Genomic DNA, 20,302 nt, shown 5'->3' with positions numbered 1-20,302 from the left:
GGTGACTTCTTTCTACCCACACTGTAAGATCATCAATTCTGCATTCATAATCCCAACCCCTGTCAAATCCATTACCACACCTTGCCTGTCATGCTGCCATGTTCTCTTTCCCTCGCTCAGACTTGCTCTACCAGATGATGTTGTAAATAAACATACTTTCCCCTCTGTTCATTGGTTAGAAACTTTAAACTCAAAGATAATTTGGAAGCATTCCTGTAAGTGCCTGTGGCTTGTCATCTTAGCTGAAGGCTCACTGGACTCATGAAAGTCCATCTTACGCTTGACGCTACCCAGAAAGGGTCTGATGTCAGATCAATCAGTTCTGTCTGCTCCCTGTTCACCGATTGCCTTATGGACCTAGTTGGATCAGGGCCTAGGTCATCTCTACTGGATCATAAGGGAATTTATGTTTGCTGAGGAGAGTCTTTGCCTGGCTGTGTTCACGGAATGCGATGTGTAGGTGATCTCTTTTCTCACTGTTGGTTTGATTTGTCTATGTTACCCACTGAACATCTTTTACAGGAAAAATAGCATCTTTTATTTCTGTATGCTCAGCATCTGGTACAATTTCTAGCAAATGAGTGACACTTGATAAATGTTGGTTGATAGAATGAATGATCATCTACATTTTATGAAATGGATGAAAAAACAGGCTAGTCCATCCATAGCAGACATAAGATTATAGTATAGCTCTTGCTGATTCTAAAATCAATGATCTTTTTATTTTGCTGCATCTGAATTTCCAGGAAAATCATTTTAAGGAACTTTGTTACCAATAAGTGGTCTGAATTGCCACTATCTTATATGAAGGTGTCATAGTAGCGATCATGATGATGTTGATAAATCTCAACTGTTGTAAGGATTTTTTTTTTTTTTTGAGATTTGGCTTTGAAAGGTAGAACTCTCAGGAAAAAGGCAAGAAACAGAGATATGGCAAAAGAATAGAGAGTTATTTTCCTGTGCATCTAGTTTATCTGTATAAATAGTTTATCCATTGCTAAGAGGGAGTCTCAGAGCTTGCTCTGGTAGCAGACAATTGGGCTTATTAAAATCACTTTAAGTTACTTGTCTCCATATGCCTAGACAGACAGTACACTATAGGACAGTGGTTCTCAACTGTGGGAGATTTTTCCTCTAAGGGCACATTTGACAACAATTGAGGGGGGTAGTGAGTGCTACTGGCATCTACTGGATAGAGGCCAGGGATGCTGCTAACCATCCTACAATTCACAGGACAGCCCCCAACAGCAGAGAACTATCCAACCCAGAATGTCAATAGCACCATCACAGAGAAATCCTGTTATAGAGATGAAGAATGGCTGTCCAGCTGGACCATCTGGGTTGAACTCGTGGCTCTACCACTTTTTATCGGAGTAGTGTTGGGCTCATAGTTGCTCAACTCTTTGTCCCTTACTTTCCCCAGTGATAAAACGAAGATAGTAATAGCATCTGACATCATAGGATTAAATGAGTTTATAAAAGACAGTGCTTAGAACAGTTATTGGCAAATAGATATTCTTGATAAATATGACTATTATATAAACTTGTCAATTAAATAATAAGGAATGATGCTTTGGTGAAACTACATCCTTCCTGGTTCTTCCATCATTCTCTCTTCTTCTGTAGAAAAGTTAACAGTTGAGAGAAATTATTTTCTTTCATACATTTTAGCTGGCTTGAAAATAGATATTGGTGTGCTTTTCCGGGGCCGGCTGCTTTGGTGTGACTATCTCAGAATATCCGGTGGGTTCACTAAGGAGTTGGTTAGCCTGATAAGTATTGTTAGTTGCATGAAGGTATCACCTTCAGGTGGGTATGCCTTCTTTCTCTATTGCAGGTAAAGATCCTCATGTATGAAAATGAAGTCCCAGGCAACCATGATTTGCTGCTTAATGTTCTTTCTGTCCACAGAATGTTCCCACTATAGATCCAAGATTCACCTAAAAGTAAGTTTGAACTATTCCTATGTGATCCAAAGAGAAATCTCTCAGTTGCCCTCGATGGCAAGACTTCTGATAAATAAGATATCATTTTAAATACATTTTCAAATGGTTACAACTTTACTCTTGCTGATAATAACTTTCTAAAGAAGAGAACAAAGAAAAGCTGAGAGGTGGCAGGGACTTGCCTGGAGAGGGAAAGTACAGTAGAATAATCACTTTGCAATGGGAAATGTAGATAGAATGCAGATAGACTGCTGCTGAGAGAGGAAAGTACTCGCCTGGCAGTTGAGCAATGGAGAGTCAGATCTTAATTTTGCTCCCCAGTAGTTGCATAAGTTGTTTCACTTTTCTGAGTCCCAATTTCCTTATCTATAAGATGAAATTTTTAAAGATACTATTTATAGTTCTTTATGGATATAAGAGATTTGTGATTCTATTATTGTGATCTAGTGATTATTCCTAGTATCTGTTAATTTCTGTCTTCTAAGGATCTACAGTGTCTGGTGGACCACATTAACTTCATTTCATCCTTACAGTTAACACAGGCAGAGAACAGATTAGTCGTTTAATTCTCATCTGTGTTCTGTTCTCCCTGGATGCTTAAACTTCTTGAAAGATGTAGCATCTTTACTAACTTCACCTAGAAAGGCCAAGTGACCACCGTCAAGATTCTATCCCTCATCGGAGGGCAGTGCATTCTCCCTGTGCTCTCACCCACGTTTCCTTCAGCAAGTTCCCACAATACCAGCACGTGGATCTGCTGCAGTTTTCTTTCTAGTCCTGAACGCATTTTCTTTTCATATTCACATGGAGCCTCTCAGCTGAGATGAGGGAGCAGAGCCCCACAGTAAAGAGGATCTTTGGGAATTTATATTTTTCAGGCTGGAGATAAACTTCAAAGCCCTGAAGGGAAACCCAAGACTGGAAGGATCCAAGGTATGTGACTATAGAACAGTCTTCATCCATTTGAAGACAGGGAAGAATAAAGGAAGGGCACTGGTGTTGCAAACTTGTCCCCAGATCACAGGCTTTCCAACTGAATAGCAATCTCCAGTAAGTTCTCTATGCTTACCAGTATTCATAGATTTTCTTACATTTATACCATTACCAGTGGCACAGTCAATGAAGGGAGTTATCAAATATTCACATATGCTGTAGAATAGTAGAGAAGTGCACATCTCCAAATCCCAAAGAGAAATCTGTTCAAAGTAATGAGTTAACAGGAGGCAGAAAAGGAAAGAGGACAAGATTATTCCTTCCTTCGTTCAAAGAGATTTTCAGGGTGCTTAAATGTATGCAACACTCTGGTGCTGAGAAGTCTATTAAAGCACTGTAAGATGGACATCATGGGTGATGAGACTGGTCACTCTCAAGAAGTGAGACATAAACTAAGGGGGTAATCACTAATAGTACTTCAGTGAAATCCTGTGGTTCTCACTCACATAGTGGGGAGTAACTGGATTCTGCACAATCATGGCTAGGTGGCAAATACATCCTTATTTGTGGGTGAGAAAGGGAAGCAGAGAGAAAGGTAGCTAACATTTACAGGGCATTTAAGACAACTTGGATCTAAGTGTTGTACAAGATGCTGTCTCATTCCATATTTATAACAACATTATGGCATCATATTAAATCTATATGGAAGAAGAAACTGAGAACTACTCTGGTTAATGAACTTGCAAAAACTGATGCAAATTTTGCAGGCAAGGTTTGATGCAAATTTTGCATATAAGGTTTGGCAAAGTTTGTTTCCTTTCCCAGTGAATGCAGTCATCACAGAGCTGTCCAAGCCACAAAAGGTGACTCGCAGGTAACTGGTCACCTCATTTTATTGATTTGAACACCCTAATGGCTCTCAGCATCATTTACTTTCCATTCCCCAGCTGCTATCTTAAGGCAATTCTCCTGAGAATATTTCAACAGGCTCACTCTTCCTATCCAAAGCGCCTTCACTGTGACCCATGGGCAAAATTTGGCCTGCCACTAGTTTTGGCAAATAAAGTTTTATCGGAACATAGCCATACCCATTCATTTACATATTTTGGCTGCTGTCACACTACAAAGGCAGGGTTGAGTAGTTGTGACTAAGACCCATATGGCCTGCAAAGCTGAAAATATTTACTCTCTGGCTAGAGTTACCATATTTAGCAAATAAAAATAGAGAATGCCTGATTAAATTTGAATTTCAGATAAACAATGAATAATAGCGCATGGATCATACAGACACTGAAAACTTATTTGTTGTTTATCTGAGCATTTACAGTCATTTATTATTTGCAGATTCTATATTTGCAAATTTGCCTAATGCTGAAATTTATCTGTAATCCCTAAATCAATACTCACAGTGCTTTTGTGGTCATTCACAGACATGTAGAAAGCAGCAAAAAATTGAGTTGTCCAGTACATATGTTTTCAGCAGGAGCTGGACAAGGTGATGTTTTACCTTCTTGTTCTAGCTCTCCTACTATAAACAACTGTTCTTTCCTAGTCTGTGCAGCATCACAGTTTTGTTTTTGCATTTTTGTGCTTTTTGTTGGTGATTTTGCTGTTTAAAATAGCCCCCAAACATACTGCTGAAGCGCTGCCTAGCATTCCTAAGCCAGAAAAGGCTGGAATGTATCTTATGGAGAAAATGCATATGTTAGATAAGCTTTGTTCAGGCATGAGTTACAGTGCTATTGGCCATGAGGTTAATGCTAATGAATCAACAATATATATTAAATAAGGTATCTTTATATAGAACCATACATTAAAGAGGTCATATATTGATTAGTTGATGAAAATGCTGTAAGCAGAAGCTTGTAGGACCCTACCCTTATATTACCCTAGGAGCGATTGTTCAGAACACTTAGTGTTCATGGTGTCTTTATAGAATGTAACTCCTGTGGATAATGAGAATCAACTGTGTGTGAAAATAAAATTGACATTTAACTGGGATTCCCATATTTTATCTGGAAACACCATTCACGTGTTCCTTGACATAAAAGTTTATGGACTCCTGCTCTATCTTATCAATTATCTTTCAAAAACAAGTCCAATCATGTCTTCTGGTAACTCCCACATTAGCACAGCATTCAAGGCCCTGCGTGAGTTAACCTCTGCTTTCTTTCCCACCCTCATCTCTTGCCACTCCCCCTTCAGGTGCTCTGGACTAGTCTTTCTGAATGACGTGAAATTCCCCTTTCCACCTACTGTTCACTCTGCCTGGACACCAGCTTCACAATCTACCTGGCAGCTCTTACTCATTGCCGTGGGCCCAGTTCAACGTCACTTCCTCCAGGAAGCAATCCAAAAATCTCCAGAATGAATTTGATGCACGTGTCAGAGTATGGAAATCCTAACTGGGCTCCTGTCTCTCTCTCTCTTTTTTTTTTTCTCTAGAGAAATGCCATGGACCTTGTATCTCTTCTTCCAACTGCAGCCGGCCCTGTGCTAAGGACTTTCGTGGAGAAATAGGATTTACATGTAATCAAAAAAAGTGGCAAAAATCAACCGAAACATGTACAAGTCTTTCTGTGGAAAAACTCTTTAAGGTAATGCATTCAAAAATTATTGGTGACAGAAGTCAATCCCCCAGGAGAAAGTGAGGCATTTTTAGTGTGATCTGTTCGGCATGACAAAAAGTCTCAGATCTGCAAAACCTACCGAGTGGGTTAAATTTAGAAAAATCTACAGAGTGGGTTACATTTGTTTCTTGACCTTCTTTCCTTACCCAAACTCTCAGGTACTCTCCCTCCTCTCCACATGCTCTCTCTTTCTACCACTAAGAAACTTCTCTTAAAAAAAACAAAAAACAAAAAACAACAACAACAAAAAACAAAGATATGAAACTCATTTACACTATGGTGCATATGATTGCTTAGAGGTTACGTTTTAGCTCTAATGGTGGGTTTGTATGCCTCTTGTGATAATCAGTTAATCAACTAAATGTGTCTAGAATCAAATTTATTTTGATATCTCTTTTTTTGTTTTTGAAATGGAGTCTTGCTCTGCCTCCAGGCTGGAGTGCAGTGGTGCAATCTTAGCTCACTGCAGCCTCCGCCTCCTGGGTTCAAGCGATTCTCCTGCCTCAGCCTCCCGAGGAGCTGGGACTACAGGCACCTGCCACCACATCCAGCTAATTTTTGTATTTTTAGTAGAGATGGGAATTTACCATGTTGGCCAGGATGGTCTCGGTCTCTTGATCTCGTGATCTGCCCTCCTGGGACTCCCAAAGTGCTGAGATTACAGGCATGAGCCACTGTGCCAGGCCTTGATATCTCTTTTTAATACTTTCAATCTCTTGACCAAAAGAAAGGAGAGATGTGTGCTCTATCTAGAGGAACAGAAATTGAATGCATACACATCCAGTTAAAGTTAAAATCTCTTTTGTATCATTCCATGTAGCAACTGTTATCTTCTACCTCCCCTGCAATCCCATGGAAGCTCATGGATCTCTGCATTTTCTAAAATTTTAACAGTGGTTTTACAAGGGGATTGCAGGTGGCTTCTCTGTCACTTAGCCTAGGTAATCACATAGAAGTCCTTGCAACTATGGTCACACTCAAAAGTGAATGAAAGGAAATAAATCATTGCTTTTCCTTATTCAAAGTCACATTCTGAGTGAGTCTAGGTAAAAAAAATCAGAAAACGAGCAAATCACCTCTTCTAACTAGTAAACTCTAAAGTCCAAAATTGTAATTCCTTAGCGTTCTGTGTTTGACCTGCCAACCTCCCAAATCCATTCCCCCATGAAATTCCATGTGGCTCTTCTTTCCCTTCTCTGTAGAAAATTATCTTGTTATAATGCGTGAGTTAAAAATCAATGTCCTGAAAGCAAATTCCAATAGTAAAGGTCAATATCCTGGTCCCTGCTAATTCGAGCGAAATCCTCTGCCTCTTTCTGACCCCACTGTATCCTCTCCACCCCGCTCTGCATCAAATCCACTTTTTAGGATTCTGCTTCTTCATCTGCCTTCGCCATGTAGATTGTTTGTGTTTTAGCTCCTTTAGTCTGACACATGGTAGGTACTTAATCATTTTTGAATGACACTACATTTGTTTTAAACAGGACTCAACTGGTGCATCTCGCCTTTCTGTAGCAGCAGCATCTATACCCCTGCACATTCTAGACTTTCGGGCTCCTGAGACCATTGAGAATGTAGCTCAAGGAATCCGTAAGAACTGCCCCCTTGATTATGCCTGCATCATTGATGTTGTGAAATCATCAGAAACGACATCTGGAAATATTGCATTTATAGTGGAGTTATTAAAAAATATTTCTACAGACTTGTCTGATGATGTTACTCGAGAGAAAATGAAGGTATTCTTTGTTAATAATTTAAAAATGATGTTTCTCTTAAAATTTTCATTTGAATAGTTTCAAATGTACTTTCCAGGGCAAACACTACAGTGACAGCAACCATCACAGCAACAGCAGGCATTTCACTTCGGTTTGGGATATTGATTCATTCTAGTTTATGGAAGTTTTCAAGAAGTTAAAACATTTTGAATACCTATCTTTGTACACACTTCACATTTTCAAGAAAATGTCACATAGTGTAGTGATGGCAGTGAGCAAGATGGAATGTACCTTTCTAAAACTATATTCTTTAGAATGGGGGTCCCTGACAGCCGAGCAGTGGATTGGTACCTGGCTGTGGCCTCTTAGGATCTGGGCTGCACAGCAGGAGGTGAGCGGAGGGTGAGCGAACATTACCGCCTGAGCTCGGCCTCCTGTTGGATCAGCTGCAGCATTAGATTCTCATAGAAGCACGGACCCTATTGTGAGCTGCCTATGAGATGGAGGTAGGTTGTGTGCTCCTTAGGAAAATCTAATGCCTGATGATCTAAGGTGGAACAGCTTCATCCTGAAACCATCCCCACCTCCGCTGCCCAGAGTCCATGGAAAAATTGTCTTTCATGAAGCTAGTCCCTGGTGTCAAAAAGGTTGAGGACCACTGCTGTAGAACATAACCATTCTGAGAAATGTTAATGGAGATTCCGTTTTTAAAAGGGAGATCTGTAGCACATCAGTTGTAGGAAATTCTAGGTTAAACAAAGTTAGGCAGGTTTCTGTATGGCACAACTTTTCAGAGCCTTTAATGTCCTAATGAACTTTGGAATTCTTTGTAAGGCAGGGGGAGATAGGGACAGGGTGTGCAGTCTTTGTCAAGGTTGAATGACCAGAGAACATACCTCCACTCTCCTCCATTAAACAATCATTAAAATCTAATGGGAAACTTGAGTTCTACACACACTGCAGTCTGGAAATGCTGCCCTGGGTGCAATAATAAAGCAGGTAAACTTTAGCTGTGATTTTTTTTTTTTTTTTTGCGTTATTTTACTTTTCTTCCCTCTGTGTGACCTTACTAATGTGGGATTCTAATACATAGGGAATTTGAAGAGAAATATGCCAAATAAGATTGGGTAACTTGATCTTTAGAAATTTCAGGTTTTAGAAATCAACTTTATACAACATTGTGTAAATCCTTAGTATAATGTTCACCTTTCTCCATTGCAGAGCTATAGTGAAGTGGCCAACCACATCCTGGACACGGCAGCCATTTCAAATTGGGCTTTCATTCCCAACAAAAATGCCAGCTCGGATTTGTTGCAGTCAGTGAATTTGTTTGCCAGGCACCTCCACATCCACAATAAATCTGAGAACATTGTGAATGAACTCTTCATTCAGACAAAAGGGTTTCACATCAACCATAATACCTCAGAGAAGAGCCTCAATTTCTCCATGAGCACAAACAATACTACAGAAGATATCTTAGGAATGGTACAGATTCCCAGGCAAGAGCTAAGGAAGCTGTGGCCAAATGCATCCCGAGCCATTAGCATAGCTTTCCCAACCTTGGGAGCTATCCTGAGAGAAGCCCACTTGCAAAATGTGAGTCTTCCCAGACCGGTAAATGGTCTGGTCCTATCAGTGGTTTTACCAGAAAAGTTGCAAGAAATCGTACTCACCTTCGAAAAGATCAATAAAAGCCGCAATGCCAGAGCCCAGTGTGTTGGCTGGCACTCCAAGAAAAGGAGATGGGATGAGAAAGCATGCCAAATGATATCGGATATCAAGAACGAAGTGAAATGCCGCTGTAACTACACCAGTACAGTGATGTCTTTTTCCATTCTAATGTCCCCCAAATCAATGACTGACAAAGTTCTGGACTACATCACCTGCATTGGGCTCAGCGTCTCAATCCTAAGCTTGGTTCTTTGCCTGATCATTGAAGCCACGGTGTGGTCCCGGGTGGTGGTGACGGAGATATCATACATGCGTCACGTGTGCATCGTGAATATAGCAGTGTCCCTTCTGACTGCCAATGTGTGGTTTATCATAGGCTCTAACTTTAACCCTAAGGCCCAGGACTCCAACGTGTGTGTTGCAGTGACATTTTTCAGCCACTTTTTCTACCTCTCTCTGTTTTTCTGGATGCTCTTCAAAGCACTGCTTATCATTTATGGAATATTGGTCATTTTCCGTAGGATGATGAAGTCCCGAATGATGGTCATTGGCTTTGCCATTGGCTATGGGTGCCCATTGATTATTGCTGTCACCACAGTTGCTATCACAGAGCCAAAGAAAGGCTACATGAGACTCGAGGCCTGTTGGCTTAACTGGGACAATACCAAAGCCCTTTTAGCATTTGCCATCCCGGCATTGGTCATTGTGGCTGTGAATCTCATTGTGGTTTTGGTTGTTGCCATCAACACTCAGAGGCCCTCTATTGGCAGTTCCAAGTCTCAGGATGTGGCCATAATTATGAGGATCAGCAAAAATGTTGCCATCCTCACCCCACTGCTGGGACTGACCTGGGGTTTTGGAATAGCCACTCTCATAGAAGGCACTTCCTTGACATTCCATATAATTTTTGCCTTGCTCAATGCTTTCCAGGTAAGTTCCAAGAGAGAGACTTCTGTGTTACTCTGGCTACACCACAAAAAATGACTCTGATCTGAAATTATAGAACACAAAAGGTCCTCTCCACTTCCTTTTATATCTTAGGATTATTTGGCTATGGCATCTCTAACTGTTGATTCTTAAATTGAATTTAGCTGACCAGGGTGGTTGGGTGGAAATCTCCTTCCTTCTTTCCTCACTGATCCACCTGTATCCCTACTAAAGTTTCAATCTTAGAAGAAGCCAGCTTTCACTTATAGAGGACTATTGTTTGGTCAAGGATATGTGAAGCTACATGTTATGCCTGAAAACAGGTACATTTTTAATCCTTTCTCCAGTGGTTTGGGAATTCAGTGAAATAACAGCCACTTTCTATATTATGAAAAGATGGGCCTTGCCACTCACTTTGGGTGTTAGCCAGTCAGGAGTTCTCATACCCCTTCCCTGCTAGTCACATTTGTAAAATGTGAGAGCTGTGAAATGAGAAATGAGTTAGAAATGAGATTCTAGTCCAACCCATTCATTTTACAGGTATGGAATCAAAGCCCAGAATACTTATGGGATGGGCACAGGGCCACCCAGCTAACAGCTATCTGTTTATAGAAACAGATCTTGCCATATGTTACCTGATCTTGGGAATGACACTTTTCTCTGGGCTTCAACTTTCTCATCTGTAAAATAAAGATAGGCATCTAGAATGATCTCTATTGTCTTTTCCTGCTCCAACATACTGGGTTTGGCAAGATTGTTCCTCTCAAAGTTGTTTTACTGTCTCTTGGCTACTAAGCTTACACTTTTGGGAGGCTATCATTGACCAGACTGCTTTTCATACCCACAAGTAATAGAAAATTTGATGAGTCAATTTTCTTGATTATGCTTTTAATCAGAAGTTGGCAAACTGTGGCCTGCAGGCTGTTTTTGTAAATAGGGTTTTACTGGTAGCCAGTCATGCTCGTTTGTTTACAGTTTTCCTTTGACTGCTTTTAAGTTACAACAGCAAACTTGAGTAGTCACAGCAAAGACCGTATGGCCTGGAAAGCCTAAAATGTTTACTATTTGATTCTTCTCAGTACAATTTTTCCCCACTACTGTTTTATTTTTTATTTTATTTATTTATTTATTTTTTTTGAGACGGAGTGTCGCCCAGGCTGGAGTGCAGTGGCGCGATCTCGGCTCACTGCAAGCTCCGCCTCCCGGGTTCACGCCATTCTCCTGCCTCAGCCTCCCGAGTAGCTGGGACTACAGGCGCCCGCCCCTGCGCCCGGCTAATTTTTTCTATTTTTAGTAGAGACGGGGTTTCACCATGGTCTCGATCTCCTGACCTTGTGATCCGCCCACCTCGGCCTCCCAAAGTGCTGGGATTACAGGCGTGAGCCACCACGCCCGGCCCCCACTACTGTTTTAAATAATATAACTAATTAAACAGTAAAGTATTCCTATTAACATGTCAGTATTATTCTGTTTAAAAGCATGATACAAAATAGAAAGCAGCCTTTAAAGAAATACCAACTCAGATCAGTTATATATCTTACTCATAATTCTATAATAACTAAGGAGCACACTTATTCTACTCTTTCTGTTGCATTGCTTTACAGTGAAATCTTTGACATGAGGGATTTTTTTTTTTTTTTAAATCAAAGACTCTGGGACTTTTGATAAATTTCCCCACTCTTGAAGTTACTCTGGTGAGTAATGATCTCATCCTTCCTTACTTTGCAACTTAATTAAACCCCAGGAAATTTTGCTATGTATTTCTTTTTCAGTTCATTTGTGTTTCTCTCTTCTTGACAGAAAAATACTCAAATGTTTCTAGTTATATACATTTCTCTTTTCTCAATAAGCTCTCCCTGTGACTTAACATCTAAAATTTTAATCTGATGAGTGTTTCTTCGCCATGAACTCTCCTTAGATTGATTGTGAAAAGACCCTAGCCTTATAAATCTCTGTAGCATTCTCTTACTTTTATGTAGAAATGTTTTTTTTTTTTTTTTTCCCACCAGCTTAGAGGCCTTGGCTGTCTATTTACTGACTTTTAATTCCAGCTCAAAGTAGACTAGAATATAAGTTTCGTTTTCTTAAGACACCTTCCATGATTGTGATTTTGAATTACAAGTTTCTGTCACACGTTACTGTCATCATGAGTAGAAACAGCTACCTCTATATTTGGGAAGAAAGTAACATAACTGCATAAGGCTGAAAACTGTCCTACATCTACAGTCATTCAATAAATATCAATAACCCTCCTGCATATTCCTGTGCAGGCGATGATCCTCTTCCAAGGGTGGGGGCAGACTCAAAGGAACACCCATCAGTGCATTATTATCTGCATTAGTGGAAACTGAAGTTTCTAATGTCCAATAACTGCCCTAGGAGGTATCTAGAAGAGTGGTATGAAAATAACAGCTGAGATATTTTTTGAAAAACCATCCCTCATGAGTCTGTTGAATTTTGCCACAGGGTTTTTTCATCCTGCTGTTTGGAACCATTATGGATCACAAGGTAATTTGAATTTGCTTCCTCCTTATCAATGATTTTCATGTGGCTGGGGGAAGCAGGAGGATGAAGCAGTTTTGATTGGAGAGCATAGTCCAGGGGAATTGAGTTTGTGAGGATGGTTTGAGGAATCAGCTGTGAAAAGGAAAAACAAAACAAAACCAAACCAATATTCTGTCATTTATTGCTCTTTATCAAGTCAACAGAAGGCTCTTTATCAAGTCAACAGGAGGAGTATTCCTGGTGAAAAAAATGAAAATCATAATCACAATTTTAATGTTAATACCAAATCCGAAATCTAATTAAAACTACATGCTAGCTTTTATCCAAATCTTGTTACTTGCCAGTCACTATGCTAAGTCGTCTGATATTGCTTCTGCCAGGGTTACTGGTCTTAAAGTTTCAGGACAGGCATCTGAGCCCTGGTGATTCTGTTGTTTCTTCCAATATCCGTGAGGTACTTCTTACTGTCATTGCTTCTTTAGATAAGAGATGCTTTGAGGATGAGGATGTCTTCATTGAAGGGGAAATCAAGGGCAGCTGAGGTAAGCCTTCCCCTTTTAGTCTCAGCCCTGGAGGGTCCGTGTCCTCACCAGTTATGCAGAGACAAATACCATAGCTCAGTACTCAGGATCTGCGGTCGAAGAGGATCAATAGAGCATAATTCATTCATTTCTTCATTCGATAAATTTGGAGTATTCTGCTAAAACTGAAGGTCAGCGGAATATACCCTTCAAGAGAATGTTTCATGTTGGATGTATTTCAGCTTGACATTTGAACCCATCAAGATGGGACCACATGAACTCAGGATCATAGATTCATAAAATGTGAGAGCTGTGAAATGACAAATGAGTTAGAAATGAGATTCTAGTCCAACTCATTCATTTTACAGGTATGGAAGTCAAAGCCCAGAATGCTTATGGGATGGGCACAGGGCCACCCAGCTAATCAGTAGCAGAATCACAACAGGGAACAATTGGCATTGAAATCTCTTTCCATTCTCCTCGAGACTCTTTTGAGTAAACCATACTCTCTTGGATTGGAGTATCTGTGTATTTACAGATCTTGGAGACTTTGAGCCTGGCTATCAGTCTCTTAAAGCACCAAGTAAAACTGCTGATACTACTTAATTAATTAGAAGTTATTTGTTTAACCTACAGATTCACATTAGGAGCCTCTTCCTTAAAAACAAAAACTTTTTGGATACATTGATAACTACCATTTATAGTTAGATAGCATTGAGTGTGATTTTTAGTATCATAGATTATCTATTCTAAGATAGGCATTTTCTTCATCTTTTAATGTGTCTGAAATTGGAATGTATCTTATATTCAATGGCATGTCAGAGTTTAATTGGAAAGTTTTGTTTCCCTTTGTTTTTTAGCAGAACATAAAAATAATGATGTAGCTTACACTTCGATTCAGTGAAATATGATAATTTAGTTTTGTGTAGCTATATCAATGTGGGTACTCCTTTTCATGTATTCATTTTCACATGTTTATCTCTAGAGAGGGATATACATTTAGTCAATATCATTACTCATTACCACCACTGTTATTTTTCCCCCACTTAGAATGCATCATTAAGCCCAACCAATGGATCTAAATTAATGAATCGTCAAGGATGAAATGTGAGTATTAAAAATACAAAGAGAAATTTCACCTGCAATTTGTATCAATCCACCAGTGCCCCTTGTGACCACACTATTGCCTGCTATGTGATGCCGGAATGAGGTAGGAGGGGAACAGGGGGACATATTTTTCAGAGAATGGTAACATCTTGATTGTCTAGCACATAAATGAAAATATGTACATTTTCTTTAAAACCTATGTCATCTCAGCTTACATGACCAAACCCATCACACCTGCTGTCTACAGTACTCACATACTTTAATTCCATCTTGTCAGTGAGTAGTAACACTCATAATAGCCCCATTGTTGAAAAAGAACACTTGATTGATTGGAATCACAAAGCAACAGGTCTGTCTTTCCTAATGAAGTGGAATCCAGAATCATTCCTAAGCGGGTGTGGGTGGGGTTGTGGCAAATTAGCTACCTACTCATAGCCAGCCCCTGAGACATATTTCTACACAGGTGAAACCAGGGGGAGAACACACATTAGGCAGCCAGGAAGCAGGAGAGTAAGTCACAAAAATGGCAGCCAGAAGCCTGAGAGGTACTGGGGGAATGTGGGCAGGGATGATCAACCTTGGGAATGGTTTTGCTTGGAGAGGTTTCATGGCCTTTCTGCATTGTTATAGAAGAGTCTCAGACTTTCAAACAAAATACCATTTGGCAGCAGCCACATCCTTTTTATATTTCTTTACTTTTCTGAGTCATGGTCCATATATTGAGCAACGGGCCAAAACAAGGGGTTGAATCTCATGGAACCAAAGACACTCTGAGTTGGAAAAACCTTTAAGAGACATCCATGTTACAGACCCTGCAAACCGTATGCTGTGCTGGTATGGGAGGTACAGTCCCAGGGAGAGGGAGAGAGAGGAGGAGGGCTCTGTCGTATACATGGAGTGGCATGTGTGAGTGCTGGGAAAATGGGGAGGGGAAAACATAGGCCTGTTACCCTTAATAATTGTCATCATATTTGGAATTTTATAGGAGAACTTTACAAAGGTTGATCCTCCTGCTCGCTGCCCATTTCCTAGTCTGTCAGCTTCCTCCAGGATGAAACATCGCTATGTTTCTTAATTTGCCACTAATAGAGAGTCACTAATTCAAATGACCTATTAAAAACACAGCTGGCCTTTCTATTAAGGTCCTAATTAAACAACCGCTTGTTTTAGGTTTATCAGACTGTCTCAGGTGGAGGAGGCCCTGCCTTTGGGGGATACTGTGTCCAGCCTTTCAAGGGAAGAAGTGCGTAGTGAAGGCCTTATCTCCAGCTGGTTGGGGATCCTTGGTTGGCTGTAGTCCATGTTGGAGAAACACAGGAGAAGGCAAGATCAGGAGCTACACTAACTAGGGTTGGGGATGTACAAAGGAGTCTGCCAGTATTAGAAGGAAGTCCAGGAAGGAGGTGGAATGCCCTTACAATACTCCATGATGAAGACTTCATCACGTAATTCTCTAACTATCAACTTGCTCTATTTTGGAAGTGATAAGAGGTAGGCGAGGAGCTGAGGACTGGATTCTTTGAGCATATCCCTTGTAGGTGGCTCTGTGCCTATTGAATTTTCTCAGTATTGGGTCCTATGCTCTGGACTCACGTGATATCAGAAGGGCTCTATAATCACAGCTGGCATCGTGGTAGACCGTGTTGAGGACCCAACAAAGATTACAGTACGGGGCTAAGAAATTCACACTAGATCATCCTCCAAAGTCTAGAGTGGAGGGTAGCAGCACCAGTGGGGTCCATCAGCAGAGAGAGGGGCCCCATGCACAGGGTTCAGGGCAAAACCCCAGGCACACTCGGGTTATTTGGTAAGCACCAGGAGTGGTGGTGGTCCAGGGCAGGGCTGAACCATAGGGGAAGGCAGTGTTCCAGACCTTCACCAAGAATACAGGATTGAAGGCTGACCTGATCTCAGCCTCTCAATCTGAGAAACGGATTGAGAGGTCAGAATTGGACTTGCAAGGAGAATTGAGGTTTCCAGCATTGGGGGACCCTCCTCATATCCCAATGAACGCAGGTCAGAATTGTTCTTAGAAACAGGGTTGAGACAGGTCTGTCAGGTGGTCCCAGGGTCAGGGAAGGAGGACTGCAGAGGTAGAGAAACAGGGAACTTAGCTTTGGGAATAGATTCTCATTGGGGGACCCCATCCTGGGAGGCAGGGGAGAGAGGGCCACGGCATTATGTTGGAGGCCACAGCTCCACAGCACCCTCTGTTGTTCATATCAAAGGCAGGACAAGCAGGCTGTTAGATTCCAGGGGCACCAGGAAGGCGCTGGGTTCCTCCAGTGTCTTCCACGCATTTGTTTATGCCTGTTTAGTGTTGGTTTATCACTAAAAGGATACAGAGTTTTTCACTCCACAATAATAAATGAGACTGGTTGAGCAAATACCCCGAGGGAAGCAACACGGTTTACAATGTAAATTCACAGCAGCAGAGGCATTCTAGAATCCAAGTTCCAACAGCAGAGGAGGAGGGAGGGCACTCAGCACCAAGTTTAGGGCGGAAGGAGCAGCCCAGGGAAGGCAAAGGCACCAAAAATTGCAGCTGAGAGCATCGCCTTTTTACTGTGTGACCTTGAGGAAATTACTCAATGGCTCTGTGCTTCATTTCATCTTCTGTAAAGCAGAGTTGATAATACTACAGGCCTCCCAAGACAGTTTCAGGATTAAATGAACTAACACGTTAAAAACCCAATGCAAGCTGTTGTTCTTGCTATTAATTGTTTTTCAACCATATTTCCCAGGCTGCCCCATTTCTGATGGATGTCCTGAGACCAAGAGGGGAGATTGGGAGAAAGAGGACATGGAAAGCAGGCTGGAGTGAGGAGGAATGGTCATGCTTCCTTGGAATACTTTCTCTTCTTGTCAGGAGTGACTCCAAAGCTCTTGGTCTGCTGAAGAAAAACTGAGGATATCATTTGCTGACTGAGCTTTAAGGAGGGTGATTTATGGACCCTTTGACCTACCTGCGCCCTGCAAGAGGCTGGCTTCTTGGTCAATCTTAGCCGTTTTATGGTCTCCTGGGCCAGTTGGGGGCTGTGGGGCCCTGCTGGGCTTGGTTATCTTTCACTTCTGAGGCCTGCTGTGTGGCTCCATAGCTCAGTCCTCCATCACTCTGCGTGGATCTTGGGTACTTTCGACAGTGAGGGTTAGATCCAACTTTAGGAGTAGGGTTGGGGGTGTGAGTGGTAGCATGGGGTGGCAGGAGGAACAATGAGTCTACTTTGGAGACAGTTAAGTCATGGTACGTTTCCTAAAGATAGGGAACAGAAGAAAAGTAAGAGAACTGTTTCATATGCTAATTTTTTTAGTGTATTTTAGACCTTGAGTAAACTAATTTAGCTTCTAGGATCCAAGTTTCCTTATTTGTGAAACAGGAAAAAAAAAATTCTTGTAGGTATTACTATTTGTGTGTTTGTGTCTACCTGCATGTGTTTGTGTTTGTGTGTGTGTGTGTGTGTGTGTCTTTTAAAAATACTATATATAAAGAAGATTCTGGTTGTTATTTTAGATGTAAAAATGAATATATGTACCTTTCACAACTTGCTCATGTGTGAGTTCATTTGAGATGGGCTTGTCCATTGGTACCACACATTCTTGGGCACTAGTGCTGCTATCAGTCCACCTCAGTGCATTGATCATACCTATAGGAGGCCTGAGAATGCAATCCTGCCATGCGTTCACAGGGCGGGAACCTGGAAATATTTAGCAAAGAACACTAGCGTCTTTCAGGGATTCTCAATGAAATTTCTATCACCAATTTGGCTTTATAGTGAGGCATTCAGGACTGAAGATGGGTATGTGCATGGGTCAGTCAATTGCAAATTTTTCTCCTCTCATGAAATGAAAATAAAATGTTCATTGGAGAGACATGAGTTTAACTTTTAGATGTATAAAAGTTCTTTAGCATTAATTTATTGATTCACATTTCCTTTCTGATTCTTGTCACTATAAAAACAACTTTTATTTCTCTCAATCCAGAAATTCCTGAGCATTATGCAATTCCAAGCCAAATAATTGCCTTTGGTTTAGTAGATTTATTTGATACTGTAACAAGGCCAAATCTATAATTTCCATATGCTAATACCATTTAGTCTTCTTTCTTTTCCATATTTTCCAAAGCTTTCCATCTTCGTAGCACATAGTAAGAGAAATGTAGTACTGGGTGCAGTCAGTTCTGCAATAAGGCCACATATGCATTTCAAAAATCACCTTGCTATGCAAAATAGGCAATAAAAACCACAGAGCTTATGGGGAAAATGGATTGGAGATAAAACATGGCAAAACTTTGTCAGAGACCCATTAAAAAAGATAACTGAATAAAAATTATAGCACAGTTTTACTCATGTTAAGTGGTCAAGAAATATATAAATACGACTACACACACACACACACACACACACACACACACATACTTTTCATTGAAAAAGATCTGAAATTTGCTTTTGGAAGTGGTTGTCACAAAGGTTGCAGCTTGTTAGTTATGGTGAAGGAAGGTTATCTGACATTGATAGAAAGTTGTAACACCAGAAGTAAATTGGTATAGCTTATAACACATGCAGTGAATTGAGAGAGCTGGTAGATGTTTGAAGTTTGTGTGTGTGTGTGCATGCGTGTGTGCATGTTTTGTATACTCCTACATTGCTTGATTCATGTACATACAGTTTTCTGGGTTCACCTAATGTTTCTTGAAGATGGTATCACATATTAGCAAACATGAAATTCATGTTATGTTCAAATTATTCCCGAATATATCCATCCAGTTAGAACAAATTCTTGTTTTCAAAACAAGCATTATAGCAGAACTGGCTGTATCTCGTGGCGAACCACCATAAAGAACAGTGAGTTCCAGCACTGAAACGCATTAAAAATCACCTAGAAAGCTTCTAAAACCATGAAACCCTGAGCCTTACCCCCAGAGATTCTGATCCAATTAGTCTTTGAAAAGGCGGGAAAAGAAAACCTTTCTAGGTGGAAGAATGAAGAAAGAGAAACTTCTCACTCAATAAGTTTAATTCAGATAAATAGTTACTGGTTTCTTACTGTATGTGCCTACATTGAGGGGTTCAAGTGGAGAAAATGAAGTCTCTCTTAGTCTTCTGCTTGTGACCAAATATCTATCCACAGAAAAAGATATTTTAAAACAGTTTTATCCAACATTGAATTATTACACAAAGACTTGATGTAATGAATATATCAGATAATTGTGGAATTGGATGGTGATCTCAGAGCAAGTGGAACCTGAGCTGGGCCTAATGGCTGGAAACGATTTGAACAGATGCTTATTCTAGGCCTGGAGGAGAGCATGAGCACTTCAGAGAGGGAAGTAAAGAGTATAGAAGGCACTCATGGGAGACCATGCAGACAGCAGCCTAACCAAAGCGGAGGCCATGCTGGCCATGGAAGGAGAGTAGGTCAGATTCTGGAAGGCCTAGCATACCTGGTGTGGGGGTGATGGGGTTGGATCTGGTATGTGACAGTAAAGGTAATAAATACTGCTTAATGCACAGCTTTCTGTTTTGGAGAACAATGGTTAGTCTTATTAAGGAAACCAAAGACTCAGAGAAATGTGGAGAGGATGACAGGGTGGAGTAAAGGGGCTATCTGTTAGGAAGGCACTGCCCAGGCTCTTGGATGACTATCTCGCTATGATTACGGTATCCGGGCATGAACCCTAGGCAGAAAGATCTCAGCCCTGAGCCACTCATTGGAAGGTAAATTTTACAGTTATCGATTTCTCCCTTCTAGTAAATGTCACAAGTCAATGACTCAATGGTTGTGGTTCCATTATAGCCTTTCGTATTTGTCCATTTTGCATTGCTATAAAGGAATACCCGAGACTGGGTAATTTGTAAAGAAGAAAGGTTTATTTGGCTCATGCTTCTGCAAGCTGTACAAGCATGGTGCCAGCATCTGCTGGGCTTCTGGTGAGGTCTCAGAAAGCTTGGCATAAGGGAAGAGGAGCAGGTGTGTCTCATGGTGAGAGAGAAAATAAGGGAGAGAAGGAGGCGCCAGGTGTTTTTTAACAATCAGTTTTCATGTGAACTAATAGAGTCAGAATTCACTCATTACTATCGGGAGGGCACCAAGCTATTTGTGAGGGACCCATCCCTATGACCCAAACACCTCGCATTAGGTCCCGCCTCCAACATTGGGGATCACATTGCAACCTGTGACTTGGAGGGAACAAACATCTAAACTATATCATTCTTTAAAAAGAAATCCATTTTTACCTGCATACTGTAGCCAGGTGGTATTTTGTCATCTCGTTCTACCTCTCCACCCATTTCATTCGTTCCATTGGCAGATCTGGCTGAAAGTTTGTATTGCAAATGGAAGGGGTAGGT

The 20,302-nt window shown here is 40.9% G+C and overlaps 1 protein-coding gene across 1 annotated transcript; it reads left to right on the top strand.

The window, feature by feature from the left end:
- Nucleotides 1-1,729: 1,729 nt before the first annotated feature.
- LOC105490910 (adhesion G protein-coupled receptor F4) lies at nucleotides 1,730-17,494 on the top strand. The gene is made up of 9 exons (XM_011756886.3): nucleotides 1,730-1,946; nucleotides 2,825-2,879; nucleotides 5,325-5,476; nucleotides 6,994-7,245; nucleotides 8,446-9,825; nucleotides 12,289-12,330; nucleotides 12,810-12,869; nucleotides 13,899-13,955; nucleotides 16,700-17,494. Exons 1-8 carry the CDS (start codon nucleotides 1,854-1,856, stop codon nucleotides 13,950-13,952), a joined length of 2,088 nt encoding a protein of 695 aa, XP_011755188.2. The 5' UTR covers nucleotides 1,730-1,853; the 3' UTR covers nucleotides 13,953-13,955; nucleotides 16,700-17,494.
- The last annotated feature ends 2,808 nt before the right edge of the window (nucleotides 17,495-20,302 follow it).

Source organism: Macaca nemestrina, chromosome 5, assembly GCF_043159975.1.
Source record: "Macaca nemestrina isolate mMacNem1 chromosome 5, mMacNem.hap1, whole genome shotgun sequence".
NCBI classification, from domain to species: Eukaryota; Metazoa; Chordata; class Mammalia; order Primates; family Cercopithecidae; genus Macaca; species Macaca nemestrina.
The sequence above is the reverse complement of the archived record's forward strand: the minus strand, read 5'-3'. Positions and strand labels throughout refer to the sequence as shown.

Excerpts from the sequence above, each read along its gene's own strand:
- LOC105490910 (XM_011756886.3), top strand. The coding sequence starts at position 1,854 with ATGAAAATGAAGTCCCAGGCAACCATGATTTGCTGCTTAATGTTCTTT. Across the intron at positions 5,477-6,993 it reads CTGTGGAAAAACTCTTTAAG|GACTCAACTGGTGCATCTCG; the intron begins GTAATGCATTCA and ends TGTTTTAAACAG. Across the intron at positions 12,331-12,809 it reads GAACCATTATGGATCACAAG|ATAAGAGATGCTTTGAGGAT; the intron begins GTAATTTGAATT and ends TTGCTTCTTTAG.